Here is an 18,845-nt window from a genome sequence, read left to right on the forward strand (position 1 = left end):
GGACACTGTGCCGGTGCTGCCCAGAAGCAAGGCAGGCTCTGCGGAACAGGATGCCTTCCTCCCGGCCTCACTCCTGGATCTGCCCTGGGCAGCTTACGGCTCTTCCAAAGTCAAAATAACCATGGAGGGACTTTTTAATCCGTTCAAGACTTTAAGGCAGCAGCCAGGATGGTGCAACTAAAGACACTCAGGAAAGAGGACCCCAGAGCTGCTGCAGCCCACGAGAGGACCCAAGGCATGGGGAAGAGCACACCCAAGGCATGGGGAACGCTTGGATGGGATTCGTGGCAATGTCTTCTACTTTGATTTTTAAAATTCAAATACCCTGTGGAGAAAGGCATTCAGGTACTCTGCGCCACTGCTCTGGGTAGAAGGTGGGCAGGTTGAGACCGCAGAGCTCGGAGAGGTCTCATCTCCACTGCAGCAGCAGCAGCAGCAGGGCCCCTGCCCTCCATCCTGTTCCACCTCCCCCTGGGCCCAGGCTCCCTGCACAGAAGCCCAGACCCTCCTTTCTGCCTCTGGTTCTCAAAGAGCTGACAAACCTGCCCCAATTGACTGGAAACATGAGCCAGTGTGTCCCGCTGGGGTCACCGCCACCCACGGGCTACAGTGGGATGGGGTGGGAAGCCCTTAGCACATGTTAACGTGGTGCTGATGATCCAGGGACTTGGGTACATTCCTGGGAAGTGATGTGGGCAGTCCTGGAGGTCCTGGCTCTGGCTTCCAGCCCTCACTGGGGCTGGCCACTTTTGTGCCCATGGTATCTGCCCAGGCAATGTGGAGGTTCTGCAGGTGTCCTTCTCCCTCCAAAAGGACACCAAAGATGCCAGATACCTTGCCCTTCTCTCCTTGTACTACTCAAACTGGAGGGAAACAGCTGGTCCTTCCAACCTACTTGGCATCCACTGCCTGGCCACACAGGCAGGGAGGCGAGGGCTGGTGATCCTCACTTGAGTAAGTCACATAGCCAGGCCTGAGGTCCGCAGCTGGGATGTGGGCCCAGTGTGGTGTGTGTGGGGTGAGCCAAGGTGAGCCAGAGTCCCCCCAGCACCGATTCATCAAGCAGCAGCTTCCACTGCCTCATCGCCGACTGCAGATTGGACCCGCTCGAGGCAAGCCAAGATTTCACAGGTTAAAAACTGGAAACTTGCACAGAGTGACCTCGCTCTGTATGAAAACAGGAAATGCTAACTCCCACAGCTCAGCCTCCCATGAGGGATCAAAAGCAAAGCAGCCATAACCACAGCAAGACCCCTACAGCGGTGTCTAATTCTGGGCCGACAGCATAGGTGGACAAAGCCGAAACCTGAAACGCTCCCCCGTCTGAAGACACTTCACAGCCTACGAGGCCACAGTCACACACCGGACCTTGGCACCTCAAGTCTTGGGTAGATCCCAGGCGCTCTGTGCTGCTGTCTTCCTGCACTTCCAGGGTTTTGTGTGCAGAGCTGGAGTCCAGCTCCAGAATCTGAACCCCAAGCATGTGAGTGTGCCACATCCAGGGTCAACCTGAGACCCCGACACTTCTGGCTCCCACAGTGCAGGCACGGGAGCCTTCACTACTGTTACTGCTCTGTGGCACTGAGGACGGAGCCCTAGGCCTTGGCACTGAGCCCCAATCCCAGCCCCAGCCCCCCCCCCCCAAAGGCTGAGCTGAGCTTTTATTAAGTTGCTACATTGCCCAACCTAGGGTTGAACTTGCAGCCCAGTTTTCCTGCCTTAGCCTCACAGAGCCCGGGGGTGACAGACATGGGCCACCATGGCCAGGTCATATAAGGGACTCTGAACTTCTGCTAGGAATCAGGCAGCCTGAAGCCACCAGCCAGGTGACAAAACATTCTGCAGGTCAGTGCTATGTCCACTCGGCCAGGACCAGGAAGCACAGCTTTTAGGAAGTCAAAGATGCCAGGAGGGAACACTTGGAAACGTTACTGCGTGGATCCCGTCCTGTGTGCTGGCCATGGAGCTCCTGAAGGAGTCCTGCGGGCAGCGCTGGTCCTTCCAGCTGGAGGCTGGCAGTCCTGGGCCCTGGCTCTCAGCCAGCAGCTGCTCGTCAAGTCCCCATGGTGGGTAGGGAAGGGGTCTCCTGGGCCTCTGTTCAAGGGTGTACAGCCTCCATCCCTGAAGGCTCAGGGGTCTCAGGACCCAGGGCATCACCTTCTTGAGCCACTGCAAGGGACTGGGGTTCCATCATGGGGATCAGGCAGGACCCAGAGGTTGACCACAGTGTCCCGGCAGGGTTTTCAGACCCCTGGGGTCTCTGCATGTGCTGCCCAGGGACCTGAAAGTCCAGTGACCCTGGGCTTCCTCCCCATGGCCCCTGGCAGCAGCAATGCTGAGCTCTGCTCAGGGCTCTGGGAGAGGTTGTGACAGTCTCTGAAGAGCACCCATCTGGCTGTCCCTGGCCGGGCAGCAGCCAGGCTGACAGCCCAGACGCTGCCCTTCTGAGCCAAGAGCCACACAGGTGGCCCCAGTGTGCAGCCTCAGGGGATGCGGCCAAGGTCTTTGAGGGTGTCAGTTTGCTGCTGTCACATGAAAGACCAGCCATGAAGTGAGAAGCCTCCATAAAACAACACACACCGGTTCTGGAGCAGACAGATGGCAGGCTGTATGCAGCACATGGCTGAGCTGGGTTTAACGACGAGCCACACTTTTCCCGCTTTGGGGACGGTTTTTGGCATGAGGCTATTAGATCCCTGATCCCGAGTTACACTCTTACTGATGATAATAAGCACAGTTAAACCTTCCTGAATAAAATTACATACATTAAAGATGAGTGCTAATAAAAGCTGGGCTATGTCATACATTATTAATGTTAGCAATTTTAAAGTCAAAATCTTTGATACACTCCTCTTGAGACGAAGCAATGTTATAACAGACGCCTTTAAAACATGCTCCGGCTGTCATCTTCCAACTGGAGCTCTGGAGATTTAAGATGAAACGTCAAATCTGACAGTTTCACAATCCACCCAAGCCAATTTGCTTAGCCAGCATGCTAAGTTTTAGAACTCTATCACAAAATCATTCCATTTTTTTGATACTATCAGATCCATAACATAAACTTGATTCAGCCAGAAAACTTCCTCATCCTTAAAATGCTACTATTTATGCTAAACTACCACTCAGGATTATGGGGCCTCCAGTACTGAAGTCAACTAAAAACAATAAAAGCCTTTACACCCATCTAGCCAGATGTGTGGGAGGTCAGAGACCGAGTGCACTGTCATGAAGGGGAAGAACGTAATATCTGAGGCTTTCAGGCCACGCTGGGTCAGCTGGGTGTGCACCTAGCTTTTCAGTAAGATCAGCTTCCAGTGAGGCAGACAGGGTCCACCTGCAAAGACGAATCATTAAAACACTAGCTTATGTAAAAGATGAAGCTCAGATTGACTAAGCCTAAGGATTCGGGATCAGGTGACCTTGGAAAATGAACACAGTGCTCTCTGAGGTTGTGATCTGGCCAGTGCACTTTATCTCATCTCCTCGAGGTCCCCCCGGAGCTCCCTATACTCGCTGGGCAAAAGGATACCTGGGCTCACCCTGAGTGGGCTGAGCACACCCTGGGCCAAGCTGCAGTGGCAGGAACACTGTCCCTTGGAGGCTGGGCTGGGGGATGCCAGAGGCACTAGGACCTGCAAAGCTCACATGAGGAATGAGGAGACAGCTGGGCAGGAAGAAGCTAAGAGACAGACAGACAGGTAGACAAGCGGAGCCCACAGCAGGAGCAGAGCCAGCTTCCCACGTCCACTGGTTTTTCTTTAGCTCCATGGAGCTGAGATGGGCCTGAAAGAACTGCCACCCTGTCGGCTACCCCTGTCCTGCCCGCTGCCTCCCCATGTGTGACTGCCGGTACTAAAGACCTGTGCTATGTCTGGTTCATGCACCCCATCGTGAAAGGCACCACAGAGGGCCATACAAGTTCCCCAGTCCAGGGACATGGAGCCCTAGGAGGGGACAGTGGCAGTGCCTGGGAGGGCCAGGACCAAAGGCACAGGCTGGGTGGATGCTGCCACCACGCACTGAGTCACGCTTAGGTCCCTCCTCTAGTGGCAGATGTGCTGGAGCGGCCCAGGCATGGAGCTGGGGGCCTGGGAGCCGCCTGAGCCAACATCACTTGAGGCCCTGGTCCTGTGCCTGGGACTCCGAGCCCAAATTCTCATCCCCACTGGTGAGGAAGCCCATTCCCTCTGAGAGGCAAGTGACACGAACACACCAGCCTGAAACACAAGTAGCTTGGAAGCCAAGGATCTCTCACCAGTATGAAAGCCAAATGGTAACACAGATGCCAGTGAAAATGCTTTTCATTACAATTGTTAATGAAAGAGACATATTCAGTACCTCTCACCAGATACACCCAGTCTGGGGGCTTGAGCACCCTGAGTATGAGACACTGTGCAGACAGGAAGTGTCAATTTCACCTTGCACAGGACAGGCAAACGCTGTGCGGACCATGTGGCTGGCAAGACCCAGGACAGCCTCCCTCGGGCTGATTTCTCAGCCCACCTCCAGCCCACCAGTTCCCGACCCCAGGAATCCTACAGCATCTCCCTCGACCAGCTGTGGGCACTGGTGATACTCAGGGGCTGTGACAAAGGCCTGGCAGCCTCAGAAAGCAAAGCACTGGCCCTCCAGTGAGCACCCAGGGCCAGTGGTGCTATCTTTACAGCTGGGGTTGGATCCCAAACCGCTGGGCTATGGACAGAGCAGTGACAAGGAGGGGCAGGCACAGAGGCAGCAGCCAGCTCTCCCCTCCCCACCGCAGCGCTGGACAGGCAGGAGGAGACGCCCCCTGGGTGCTTCTTGCCTGTTCTGCTCGGGAAGGGATCTCGATGGTGCCTGGGCCCCAAACCCCATGGCGTATGGAGACAGTGCTTGCCAAGGGCTCCTGGCACTGCTGCCCCACGTGCAGAAGTCCAAGGCTTGTGACTTCCAGGGCCCCTCCAGGATTTACCAAGCAGCACACAGGAAGCAGCAAGTGTAACTGCTCATTCCTAGAAGATGTGCCATGTGACTTCCATGGGAAGGGGGAGGCCTTCTGGGCACCACAAGGCCAGATTTTGTCACTGGCTTCATGGGAGGGGTCGCAGATCTGGGAATACAGAAGCAGGGGTAGCTCAGAGGGACACTGGACACAGGAGATACCAAGACAACACAGGTCGATGTGTGGAACCCACCCTTCCACTGCACTGCCCACAGGGGCCCTGGCCACCTGCCTCTGCAGGGGTGGGGCAGGGGAGGCGGCCCCAGGAGTCAGGGCCAAGTCACCACAAGGGCCCTCCCAGCCCCTCACCTGCTCCTAGGCACAGGCACCAACCCAGGGATAGCAAGGAACCTTTCAGGCAGGTGTCCAGAGCCTCAGGGGTGTGGGGTGGTGTGGAAATGCAATCTGGAGCCCTAAGAAGCGCTCATGCGCATCCCAGGTACTGCAATTCCTGGTCCTCTGTTCGAGGCTGGGGTGACTGAGTGAGGAAGGGGCACTCTTAGGAAGTGAAGCAGAGGGAGCTGGGAAGCCACATCCACATGCGGGTCCCAGGAAAGGGAATCAGTCATGCTTCAGGTTCTAGGACTAGTCATGCTTCAGGTTCTAGGACTAACCCTAAATCCCGGGCTGCCCCAGCCCCTCTGCAGTTCGGTGTTCTGGCCGTAGAAAGAGCAGCGCTGGTCCTGCGGGCCTGGCCGTCATCACAGATGACTCCCAGCACCCAATCCTGCGGGAGCGCAGCCTGAGCCCTTGGGAACTGTGACATAAAGGAGCCTCACACACTCAGCTCAGCACAGTCACCTTGAGGCGACCTTCCTTTGGTGTGAGCTGTGGATACCAGTGTCAGTGTCCTGGACCCAGAGTCCATCCTTCGTCATCAAGGCCCAGTTGCTCAGCCTAGGGCCCAGCAGACACAGCCTTCAGGTCCCCTGAGGATCAGCGTTCCCCTGCTCCGCTGCTCTGCTCAGGTGCGACCCCCTCCTCGACCTCCCAAGGCTCTCCTGCCTTTGTGCCCCTGGTAATCTTTGCAAAACAGCCTGTCTCTATTTGCTAATTACCCTCCCATTAATGAGCTGTGAGTTGTTTTACATTTTGGGTTCTGAGCACTCAGAGGCATGAGACATACAGAAACAAGTGGGATTTATTCTGGGGGCTGGCACGCAGCCACCGTCAGAGTTTCCAAAGTGTTCAGGCAGCACACATGACAGCCACGTCCATCGGGCCCTGGGAGAGACAGGCACAGTGAATTCTAAACCACGAGGGTGTGTTCTGTTAAATTCACGCTTACATAAGGGCAGACCATTTGTGCAGAGCAGAAGTGAATCCCAGGTACGGTCAGTAACATCGAGAACCCAGTGTCCCTCTGTGCACATGGTGAGGAGACGCGAATCATCTGCTGGGGAAGCTGAACTTTTAAAATAAAATCGAGACGTGTTTTTTTTCTAAATAACTAAGTTGTGGCTGGGACTGAATTTGCACTCCTCCTGTCTCAGCCTCTCCTAGTGCTGGAATCACAGGTGGGCGGAACTATATCTGGCTTGATTTTTCTCTGATGTTAGGTTCAGACTTTTTAAAGAGGAAGTCTGAGCTCTACTGTTTGCTGATGAAGTGACTGTCCATTCACTGCAGCGACTCAGTTTAGAAGCACATTTCCGTGATGTGCGTGATGACTGGCAGGAGTCTTCCAGTTCCTGAAGAATATTCTACACAGAAGAACCCAGGACTCCTAAGGCAAATGCCTGACAAGCTCCACTCCTCCTCCTGCACGAGGTGTAGGACAGACAGACCCCTGAGGACCCACAGACTATCCAAGAGCCAGGAAGTACCCAGACTGAAGACAGGTCAGCACATCTCCTTCCCCACCAGTGCTACCTTCTACTTGCCCACGAATTCCACTTTTAAAACCTGTGCCTGTCTCTAAGTCTAGGAGCAAGTGATTAATAGCTTTAAGAATGCCCTGGCACTGCAGAGGTTAAACTCCAAGGAATATCTGTTTGCAGAAAACTTTGTGGGGCAAAGAAAGCACACAGGATCTCACAGTGACTGAGAGTAGACACCTGGACCCCGGAAATGTGTACCCGGCCAGATGCTGCCAGTGAGAGAGGAGGCAGGTTGGAAGCATTAGTGAGACCCTCTCTGAAAACCCATCACACAAGGCTGCAGGTGCTGCTCATCATGAAGGCCCTGGGTTCCATCCCAGGACTGCAAAATAAAGGACAAAACTGACACAGAGTGCTAGAGATGACTGTGGCTCCATGCTGAGCGCTTACCCAGCGCACACAGAAGCCACAGACCAAACAGAGAACAACGCCAGGCAGGTGTTTCTTACACAAATGAGGAACTCACTTGTTGGTCCCTCAAACTCTAAAGTCAGACTTGATAAAGGGGTCACCAAAATGTGAACCCAGTGGTTTCTTCCCTCTAAGGAGAGGTGTGGGGGCCCGACCTCTCCCTGGAGATGCATGGTAAAGTGGCTGAAGGTGTTCTACACCATCTGCTCCTGGCCCCTGCCTGCTTGTGGGGTCCCCACCTGCTGGACCCTCTCAGTCACCTACCTACAGCCCTTCTTTAGGGCTCCCTGACCTCCACAGTGCAGCAAAGGAGCCCCGGGGACCTAACCTGGAGGTTCCCCTGAGTGGACACTCAGCAGAAACGGAGGGAAAATGTGACGCCCTCCAGCATGGCCTGCGTGCCTGTCAGCAAGGAGTGGCTGTAGGTGGCAGGGACAGGAAATGAGTGACACAGGAGTGCCAACCCAGACCACTGCCATCACTGCCCACCCTCAGCCTGGACACGGCCCTGGCTCCTGGCTTCCCTGCCCAAACCCTGGCAGTACCAAGCCCTGTCCCGCTCACCACTCACCAGGCTACAAGGGGCTCTGCATACCATGGTTGACCTCCAGGGACAGCACCACCTCCGAGTGGTCCCCTGTCCCTGAGGCTGGGTCTGAGACCCACCTGTGTGGAGCCTACAAAACACTTGCAGCCTCCTGCTGTGCTGAGCAGAGGCAGGAACTGGGGTTCACCTGCACCTCCCCCTTTCCTCCCCAACAAAAAACAGCTATAACGGCAAGGCCAGGTCTCTGGACCCCTCAAGTCTGGGCTTCCTACTACGCAGCTATGTGAATCTTTCCTGAGAGGAGCTGCTGAAACTACAGCTCAGCCGCTGCAGAGAGAAGCTCAGAGCCCCGGTGCCCAGGCAGTGCTGGGCCCAAGACCTGCTCCCTCGAGAGAGGCTGCTGTGAAGCTCTGAGTGGACCCTGCCTCTCTGGGAACCCCACCCCTTAAGCCACCCTTTAGTAGATTGAGAGAAACCTTTGACAGATAATATCCTCTCTGGGGGCTGCCCCAGCTGGATCCACTTGGCCATCTGGCCATGATCCTTCTTTGGGGCTCCTGGATACCCCCATTGATACTTCCATGGTGCAGCAAAGGGGCCCAGGGCACCCCTCCCCCACAGGATGCCCTGAGTGGACACTCAGCAGAAGCAGAGGAAACTCACACCTGAGGATTCCCCAAGACAACCACAACATGGCCCGTAGGCTTTAGAAGGCAAGCCCAGCGCCGAGTGGCCTCGAGGCCAAGGCCAACAGGCAGCCTGGAACGATGCTTGCTGAGCTCAGAGTCCTTTAGGGTCAAGTGGCCTCTGCCAGGCCAGCAGAAGCAGCTCTTGACCTGTACCATGCTATCTGCAGGAAGGCGCTCAGGGCCTCTTGACCAGGAGTTAGTAAGAGGGCCTGCAGTGCGGCTGCTTCCCTGTAAACTGGCAAACCACTGCTCGGCTCAGTCATAAACAGGGAAACCGTCCTGGCCTGCACAGGAGGCAGGGCGTCTCCTGGGGTCCAGCTTGCCCTGGCAGCCCTAACAAAATGCCACTGGGACAAAATGAAGTTCGCTGCCAACTCTTTGTCGTGAGTGCGGCTGAGAGCAGAAGTGGATGGAGCTGTGGGCACCATGTGTGTGTGTGTGTGTGTGTGTGAAGACTGAGCTCGTGCTTTCCGAAGCGAGACACACATGGGGTCGATGCCAGCCGGCTAGCTGCTGTGGAGAGCGGCCACAGACCCGAGTCGGCAGCAGCCGGGCTTTTCACACCATAACCAGTGAGGCCATCTCTGCTCCCTGCATGACTGCAGTACAAGCCGCCGGCCTTTCTAGATGCCCTACGGATGAGAGGGAGAAGAAAGCCAGGGGTGCTCTGCTTTCAGTCCTGTAGGAAGGAGAAGAGTGCGCAGCACCTCGACTTCCTGCCAGGCTGCAGGGAGAAGTCTGTCCTCCCGGTCACTGCAGTAGAGGTGCCTCCCTGCAGCAGGACAGGACTTCAAAGAGGACAATGAAGCTCTCACAGGAAAACAAGACCCCTCTGTCTAACAAACAGCAAGCCTCAGGTGAGCCCAATACACACATCAAAGTCGGAGATTAAAACCGGAGGCCGCTTCTCACCGATGACAGGGCTCGGAGTCCCCAGGCTCCGGGCTGTGATGAGCAGCTGCCCCAGTAAGACAGGCACAGCAGCACAGGTTGCCCAGCATGGCCTTATCCCTGGCTATGCGGTACCCTCGGCTTGGGACCGTGCTGCCGAGGAGCTGGGGTCCCACCTGAGCAGAGGCGGAGCCTTCCCCGGGACAGGCTGCACATGCGCCAGGCCGCTGAGGTGAGGAGGTGAAGGACACATGGAAACCCCGATTCTACTTAAGGAAGCACCAACGATCTGTGTTCTCCGAACATGGAGCTGGCTGACTTGAGGCGCCGGGAGGGGCGCTCTGCTCCAGGAGATCTGGGTGGCCTGTGTCAGGGACAGCAGTGGCCTGGCCCGGGCCGAGGACCAGCTGGTGGGCTCCGTGTAACCCTCAGGGCCTGGGCGACTTGCACTGGTCACTTGTCAGGAAACGTCAGCATGTGGGGGGCAAGCACCATTGGGTCACCAGACAGCCCTGTCATTCCCCTTCTCAGACACAGAAGGAAAACAAGTCATCAGAGGAATTTTGAGGTGGCCCAGAGGGCTGGCCTTGCCACCAGTCTACCAGAATCCTGAGAGTCTCAAAGATTTTTTTGAAAAAGAAAGAATGAGGACAAAGGAATAAAAACTAAGCCAACAATGTTTAGCACTGCTAACATGAAGGTACTTTGGTGAGAGGCTGAGGTTGGGAAAAATACTCTCAGTGTATTTATGTTCAGGACGCCCTCATCTCTCTGCACACAGTTAATTAAGAGCCAGAAGCAGAAGACAAGAGTGTCTCTTTCAAGTGAGGGCTTCTGCAAAGAAAAAAAAAACAGACAAAGGAAGCACATTTCCAGCCATGCGACATGCAAAGCCCCAAGTGTCACCGGGCCCAGGTGTGGAGTAGCCCCACCTGCCCCTCGAGGACACTGCCAGCAGATGCAGACCCAGAAGCTGCAGATACAAGAGGCGCACCCCTCCCCCTTCCCAAATGAAGCAAATCCTGTGCGAGAACCTGGCACAAACGCAGCAACACGGGCGTCCACAGCCCTGTGAGTGACAGAGACAGACAGACAGACAGCAGGGCAGAATCCGCCACATGAGTGACGTCCTCACACAGGACAGGAGCAGCTGTAAACACCCACCGATGTGTCGTCCCCATGTGAGCCTCAAGGTGGCAGCTCCCTACCCTGACACCATAGCCGGGGTTTCTGGAGGTCGGAGGGGGACCCTGCAAGGATCCATGTTGCAGATGTGACCCCATGACCAGGCACTGGGAGGGCAGAAGCGCAGCCCTACTGCAGCACACAGGGACCTCTGCGCCAGGATCAGGATTAGACAGGCAACAGGACAAGACCCTGGCACTGAATGCCGGCAGCTTCACAAGCAGAGAGACCAGTACACACACATGTGCACACCCATGCATACAGGCTCAGTCTCTGGCAGCCGGACCCTGCCACGACGAGATGCAGCCTCATTACTCTGGCCCACGACTAAGCCAAACTAAGCCTTTCTTCTTTATAAAGTGACCCAGCCTCAGGGATTTCAACACAGTGGCAGAGAGTGGACGGAGACACCAGGGAAGCAGTGAGGCTCACAGGGAGAGCCACACAAGGTGGTGCCTGCCTGGAGCTCCTACTCGTGGCCCAAGCAGCCTGGGTGCCCCTGACACCACAGGTCAGGCACCCCACTGCCAGCTTAACCATTGGCTGTCCATTTCAGAGCGGGAAACACCAGTCTCCTCTGGGCCCGCAGGCCAGCTGAGTGGGTCTTGTGAGGGAGAAATAGCTGGTGGAAGGGCACAGGCAGGGGGAGCTGTGGACACTCAGAAGCAGCCACTCCATCGGGGTCCTATCACATCGTCGGGCAAGGAGAGGACACGGGTGTGAGGTTCTTGAGTAGAGGAGGGGCTGGGCGCCCCCATCTCGGGCTCTTATCTCTCCCACAGCCTTTAAAGCTGACATTCAGACAATTGCAGACACCTGGACAGATGGCCGCCCCGCCCCCTGAGTGGCCACTCACCCAGCGTGTCCTTGAGATTCTTCACCAGTGAGCCCTTCTTCAGGCTGTTCTTGCGCTCCACGTAGTTGGACGGCACATAGCCCGTCCTGTTGGCCGCGTTCCGCACCCGCCACCAGGTCTTAGAGTCGTCCAGCAGCCACAGGCGCTCGTTCTTCTTGATGTCCAGCTCCTGGTCCTGCTGGGCCGTGTAGTCCCACTTGGCTATGACGATGACTTCCTCTGTCATCTTTCATGGAGTCCTCCTGCTGGCCAAACATTCAGAGACATAGGTTAGAGGCCATCTGACCACTGCGCCCTTGAGCGACTAGAGACACACGGCAGCAATAGTCCCTGTGACAACTCTTGTGAGGCCTCACCCTTGAAGTGACCTTCTTTCTACACAGGTGCAGCTCTGCTTAGCAACAGCAGCTTTTGCAGTGCGCACCGAATCCTCGCGCAAGGCCAGGCGGGCTGCAAACCCACACCTGACTGGCTCTGAACCCATGTGCCCATTGCCAGGGTGCACAGGCTCCCACTGGCTTGTGTTCATACATCAGCATCTGATGGTCTCTGCCATGCCCTCAGCCGGTCCACACACGCATACCAACTGCCCCATAAATGCAATGGAGAGTAGGAGGGCTCGAGCAAGTGCCTTCCTGGTTTGGGTCTTCAAACAGATGCTGGTGAGACCCAGATGAAGGCCAGGAGGGCAGAGTCACTCGCCAGTGTTGGCCTTGGCTACAGCAGTGCAGCAGAAGACCTCGGTGTGACGTCAAGCCAGCGTGCACGAGAGGGTACCCTGTGCTATCTTCAAGCCACTTCTGTAAAAATAAAACTGTTCTCAGACACCCGGATCCACATGCGTGCTGCACGTGGGATTGGTGACCATGGCATTCATCATTGCCCGAACTTGGGAGCAACCACACTGCCCTTCAGAAGGTGGAAGCGTGGACACACAGTGCAGGAAGGGGTAGGAGGCGGGGCACTACCGGGGCAGGAGTGGCTGGCCAGGAAGGACCCAGGGGCCCTGCCTGCACCCAGGTGCCTGCGCGCAGGGTTATGATTCTGGAAGTCTTCCTTGGTGAGAAGCCTAGTCACGCTCCTCTGAGCCCTCCTCCCACTCAGGCCTCACCTGGGTATTTCTGTTTTCATCTGCATAGCCAAGTGTGAGCAAGAATCCTGCAAGGGGAGTCTGTAAGGGATTCCCACCCTCAATCTCAGGTCAGCGCCCTCCCCTTCATCCGGTGGCGTCTGCCTGCTCCCTCTCGCCTGTGTCACCCAGGAGCCCGGGCTGCTCTGGCTGTGACCCTGCCCCGAGCCTCTCAGTAATTCCCCACCCAGCCAGGCTGCCCCATCACACTTTTCCTCATTCTCAGAGTTGAGCACTGTCCTTTCCATGTCCCTACTGCAAAACTCCACGCCCCGTCCCCAGACAGTCTGCCTCACTGTTCTTTAGTGTCATGGGGAAGTCCCCTGACCTGGCATTCTGCAAAAGGCAAATCTAGTCAGAAGGATCCATGATGGCCAGGGCAAGGAGGCAAAGCAGGAGATGCAGAGATCTGGGGCAGTAAAGGCACCAGGGCCGCAGATACGCGTCACTGCCCTGACCAGACAGTAATGTGCAAGGAGCAAATGTCAACACCAAACTGCTCCAGGGTAACGTTCTCTAATGCTGCACACCCGAGTGAAGCCAGTAGAGGAATCGGAGACGGGTGAACACAATGCACGCCCAGCTACAACTATCGCGGCAACCCAGGGCTCTGTATGCAGAGCACAGGCCAGCGTTTTTCCAGCAGAAAAATCACACTGCCCATTCCTTCCACTGCCCGGACGAGGAAGGAGGCAACGAGGACAGACACTGGACTTTCATCTTGACAGAGTCCTTGGTGTTTACTGGGTAAGTGCAGGGGGTAGGGACATCCGAGGTGTTCACTCTGTAGAAACCCAAGTGCTGTTTAATAATGTGACACTCTATGAACTATTAGAGGCATCTGTAAACAGACATAAATCTCTCCTCGGTGGATTAACTTCCAAATCTGGAGATGAGAAGCCACTGGGGGAGGAGAAAACACTGTGATCTGCACAGAGCATGTAAGCCCCTGAGAGCAGCATCTACACAGAGCCCAGCTCAAAGCTGGTGACAGTTCCATTGTCAAAGTTCAGAAAACACCAGGTCTGCAGGGTCAAGCTGGCACACCTGACCGTGACACCAGGTTAGGCTTCCAAAAGCCATACAGAGGGTCTGCTTAAAGAAAGAATGGACCACAGCAGGAGCAACCCAGGACTGAGAAAATTTCCAAGCTGGATGCTGGGCTTCATTCTGCGACTCCCAGGCCTATCACTGAAGCTATGTGCTTTCTTCTTTCAGGGCAGCAGGCCCTTTCCATGCACACGAATGTCACCACCACTGGGAGTGCTGGTCACAGCTGGCTCTAGCTCCATGTCTGTTAGGTGTCGGGCCAGGTCTGGTCACTGGGGTGTGAATGGGAACGGTGCGTTGACCTTCTGCCTCCTCCCTCCACTCTCTGCTTCCTACTCCTGCCTTGAGCACCTGGCCTCTGCTGGGTGCTTCTACCAGGCCCCTCCTACCACGCAAGGGCTGAAACATCTGAAATGGGCAATCAAGTAAACTCTCCTCCTGTAAGTTCCCGAGTCAGGTATTTTACCTCCCCACTAGGAAAGCCACAGAGACATCACCTTCTCCCGGCAGTGTCTCCCACAGGTGGGGCAGCAATTCCCTGCCGAGCTTGCACAGAAGGCCCTGAACCTACCCAGCACCGAGTATACTCAGGGGTGGACACATGTCCCAGCTATGACCTTGTGCCCGTAAGATTCAGGGCAGGTCCTCTGTGCCCCTCAAGGGGCCCGTGCTCCATGCTTTGTTCCTCGGAGGGTTTTCTGAACACCAAGTACCTCTGGAGTCTGCTGCCTTGTGTTTGGAGCCTGTGTATTAGCGGCACCTCTGAGCCCAGCTCCCAAGAGACCTCAGGATCACTGTCCTGGCCCTTGCATTACTTCCTGTGGAGCCTCTAGTGCCATGTGTCCACTGCAGTCTGTCTGGAAGGCCACAGGAAGTGCTGACCACAGCTATGTGGACCTCAGCCGCACATGTTAATGGCAGCCCGAGAACCAGCCAGAAACAGAAAGTCAGGTTAACACACATCGGCCTTGTTACTCTGCCTCCACCTGATCGCTTGGCCAGCACATGGACAACGAGAGTCACCCAGCTCTGCAGAGCAGGAGTCCACTCTGTGGCACAGACTGCAGTGGAGATCGGAGCGCAGAGAGCCTCGTTGTCAGCCCTCGGGACGCACGCACAGGACGATGCAAGCCTTACTGTAGGCCAGGAAGACTTGAAATGCCAGAAAATCACAGTGTGCACAAGCGTGTGCAGACACCAAATACACTCGCCCACACACAGGTGACTGATTCAGAGAGTGACTAGGAGGGAGAAGCAATCGGGACAATATAAAAAGTCCTCCTGCTGCAGGTTTCAAGCACAGCCTGAGCCATCTAATTAACACATACGCTTCTTGAAGGTCCTGAGTTTATTTTCTCGGCACTACCTCAAGCCTTCAGGGAGGAAACAGACTTGCATCCAGTGAGCCTGTGGGCAGGGCAGGAGCCCTTAAAGATGTCTAGATCCTAAAGCAGCACTGGATTCTGCTGGATTACGCAGGCCCTCCCGGCAATCACGATCAGCCCTGCAAGAGGTGATAATCCGGGATTATCTGGGTGAAGCAGGGTTCTTGTTTGCAAGGGCGGAAGGCAGGGAGCCAGGGGAGACTAAAAGATGCATGCAGCGGCCGAGGGCTGGGAACCCCCAGAGCTTGAAGACGTGAGCCCCTGCAGCCCTCGGAGGGGACACAGCCCTGCAGTTGTTCTGACTTTAGCCTTGAAAGACCTGAGTCAAACAGGTGACCCTGGAGTGCGGAGAGAAAAACCGGATGTTGCTTTAAATCCCCAGGTTCTTGAATGTTTCCTCCAGCAGCAACAGGGAGGACACAGGAACTCTCCTACACCAGGTCCACAGGAAGGGACCGCTCTGCTCATCCCGGCTGGAGGTTTTCTTCCCCACTACTGCGTCTCCTCTCAAGTATTTCAACACAGCACATCTGCATTCAGGAAAGGGGCACCGAAAGTCCCGGAAGCAGCTAAAACTCTGATTAAAATTTCAAGTTGTGCTGCCAATGCCAACCAATGTGACAGGAGCTGTGATAGCCTGTGGGGAAGAGAAAGGGCAGCCAGTGGCATTTGAAAGCAGGACCACTAATTACAGCGCGTGCACTCCGGCTCTCGCTCCAGCTCTCGCTAGGACACAACTTGCAAGCCAGTGGCTGTTCCAGCTCTCAATAAGTCAATTAAGCTGTGACAAGGGTCAAGGTCTTTCCACCTCCCTGGGACACAAAACTGCACTACCGAGAAAGGAGAAGCAACAGCAGATGCTTCTCCACGCAGAGGGGCCACCAGGCGTGGAACCCTGTGAGATAGACGTCATCGCAGAATGCACTTATGAATGGCCACACAGAGCTTGCAGAGGGGAGGATGTGCTTGGCCCCACTCCAGAGTGGAAAGTGCCCGCCAGCAGCTTCTCATTGCCACGCACAGGTTCGCTTCCATCTCTCACAGCCTGCTGCTCTTACCCCATAGCAGAATTTTGCCGCATTGCTTAAAAAACAAACTCCAGGGAAAGAGGGATACGCCAAAGCTGAATTTTTAATTCCCTTTTAGTAAATGTGTGAGTGAAATGGCCACGAGAGAGGCAGCGGACGCTCAGACCTCCCAGGTAGACTCTGAGAAGAGGTTTATCTGTTTTCTGTTACCTCACTGGGGCGGGGGCAGAGGGAGGTTGGCCCTAAGCAAAGGGGCCGGGTTCCAGCCCCAAAGTATAAGGCGTGGTGGCCTGGCCCCCATGCCTGGCCTCTCTCCTGCAAGGCAGGGGACCAGGCCCCTGGCACAGGCTTTGAGACTGAGACTCAGAATCATCTAAGTACTTGTTTAAAGGTGACAGGCTGTGAAGTCACCATGCTTTTGACATTTGTGAAGCCACTTATGAGACCCCCATCTCAGGATGTTCCTGGCTGGGCTGGAAAAGCCAGGGCCCAAGAGCCCTGCCGGGGTGGGGAAGGAGGCGCTGACCCCTGACCTCAACTCCTGCGTGTGCAGATCAACTCAAGGTCACAGCGTCTGCAAGGGTCACAGAGACAGCCCCCAGGCAGCAACCAGCACCTGTCCATCCTGGACATTGTCAGGCACTGCTTTCCACCCACTTTATCCTGGTGATGCCAAAATCACAGGGCTTGGTGGACTTGAGTGCAATGTTTACAAAGATTCAAAACATGCTTGTCTTAGGCTAAATTTTCAGACACAAATTTTGAGAGAGGCCAACACTCCTGGGGACCAGCCAGCCTCCTTCTCCAAGGCCCCCACTAATGACATCATAGTGCCCAGTGGGACTTCGTGTCCCCACAGCACCCACTGGAAGCCCATGTGCAAACAGCAAATCAAGGTCAGGTCACTTCTGACACAGATTTCTCGTGTTGTTGGTGCCAGTGCCCTGGGGAAGGGTGACAGCCAGCTCCTCCTCGCCTCTGCCCCGTTCCTCCCCCGATGGGGCCTAGGATCTCCCTAGCCTTTCTCATCTGGGTGACCCCTAGGGCTGTGGGGTTCACTGCACTCCATGTCACCCCTGCCCACTGGATGCACCTGTGACCCTGAGCGACCCCGCCCGCCTTACAGACAGGATTACATGAGGGTCAGCTAGAAAAGACCTCACGTTTCATAGGCCATGGTGGGACACACGGGCCAAGGCTCATCATCTCAGCCACGCAGGCGTGGCTCGGTGGCAAAGAGGACACCATGCCACTGCAGCCATCCTCTCCCGAGTCCCTCGTGCTTCCGGGGACGCCGTATGCCCCAGCCCCAACACTGCCCCAGCCCCACTCCTAGCGGCTCCTCTTGTCTGACACTGACCTCACCGGTGTCTCTCGTCCTGCGCCCAATTGACTCTGCTGGGTGTCGTGCTGAGTGTGGGAAGGCAAATAGCAGACATCCACCATGGTAGGATTTATTGGACCTTGCTGTTGTTTTTGCCTCAACCATAAAAGTAGCTCTAACTTCTATAGTTTAAACTGCAGCTCACAAACACCTCTAAGTACAAGTTCCGAGCTCCCTCAGTCCTGGTGAAGGAACCCAGCACATTAACCAATGCCTGCCCCACCCCTCTATATCTATTACACTCCAGTCGTTGTCTGGGTCTCAGACCTGCAGGGCTGGGACAGAGCGGCAATTCATACAGCGCCCACACCGGCACTCAGGCCTGATGGTACCTTCCACGTCACTTCCGCTCGCCCTGCACGGTTTGCACCTGTGTCCCCACTAGAGTTTCCTATCAAACAAGACTGGGAAGCACAGAAAGCTCATCTGGAACCAGCCCTGGGGACAGGGACCCAGAGCTGAGGACTCCATGCAGACCCATCTGCAAGTGAGGCTGGACAGACAACTCTCCTATTCCACATGCGTGTTCTTTTAAAGAATCTCCCTAGAAAAATCAGAATGAGAAAATAAAGGTTTCCAGCAAAGCTCTACTTGATTTGATGCCCTATTTTAGAAACCATTTTGGCTTCCAACACCTGGCACAAGCACAGTGTATGTAACCCAATGAGGACATGGATACCCCACACTATGACCTAAGTCCCCACTCTCCTCGGTGGTCCTTGGCATTCCTGAGTGGCCACCTGTCCTAATGAATGTCTCGTCTGGAATCCTGTACTGAGGTGTCAGGTGCCTCTCCGGTGCTCAGACTGTTCCTACTGGGGCAGAAGGGCCAGGACTTGTGCAGAGTGCTCTTCATCTGGGCTCTTAACATACCTGCAGCCTGGCCTGTGGTCAGAGGAAGAGCAGAGAGGCCCAGCACTGCCGTCACATGGTACGCGGATGTGTGGCATCAACATGACCATCACTACCAGCATCGGCCTGACCTGGGCCCCAGCATCGGTGCCCACTGCAAAGGTCTCCTGAGCATGGTGCCCTGTGGAAGAAGTCGCCAGATCCAGCGGGCAGTGATGCCACTTCTGCTTGGGACAGGCAGTGCCCCGGGTCCCTCAAACTCTTCTGCCTGCAAGAGCTGCTCGTCTTCTCTCGATTCTTAACTCATCCAGCAATTCTGTCACAATGAATTTTCGGTCCTCGATCTTTCCTGCGGGCTTACACTTCAGTATGACTAACTGCTCTGGGGCCCCTGCAGGCTCTGAGGCAGCTGTGGGACCCTGGGGCCCCCACGTCACCATCTTTCTGAGTTAGTGTTTGGTTTGCTTTGTTTTTTGATCGCAATCTCACTCTCCCCTGGAAGATGCCCCAGCCCGCACTGAGGATTTTCCAGGATTTTCCAATGCAGTAGCAGGTTTAGAGCCACTGGTCTGGCCAC

General features: G+C 55.6%; 1 protein-coding gene across 3 annotated transcripts in view; it reads right to left on the bottom strand.

Annotated features, from left to right (window-relative positions):
• The window catches only part of Nck2 (NCK adaptor protein 2), a 95,200-nt gene that overhangs the window by 12,321 nt on the left and 64,034 nt on the right, over positions 1-18,845 (bottom strand). For 2 of the 3 annotated variants that reach the window (XM_063229737.1, XM_005004477.3), the window contains one exon: positions 11,441-11,685. In XM_063229737.1, coding sequence (XP_063085807.1) covers positions 11,441-11,666 — 226 coding nt within the window. In that variant the 5' untranslated portion in view covers positions 11,667-11,685. The remainder of the gene's footprint in view (positions 1-11,440; positions 11,686-18,845) is intronic. The other variant, XM_003471607.4, reaches the window with a different exon arrangement.

The sequence above is a fragment of the Cavia porcellus genome, unplaced genomic scaffold (assembly GCF_034190915.1).
Source record: "Cavia porcellus strain 051 isolate PalLab524CR breed Dunkin Hartley unplaced genomic scaffold, mCavPor4.1 scaffold_18, whole genome shotgun sequence".
NCBI lineage: Eukaryota > Metazoa > Chordata > Mammalia > Rodentia > Caviidae > Cavia > Cavia porcellus.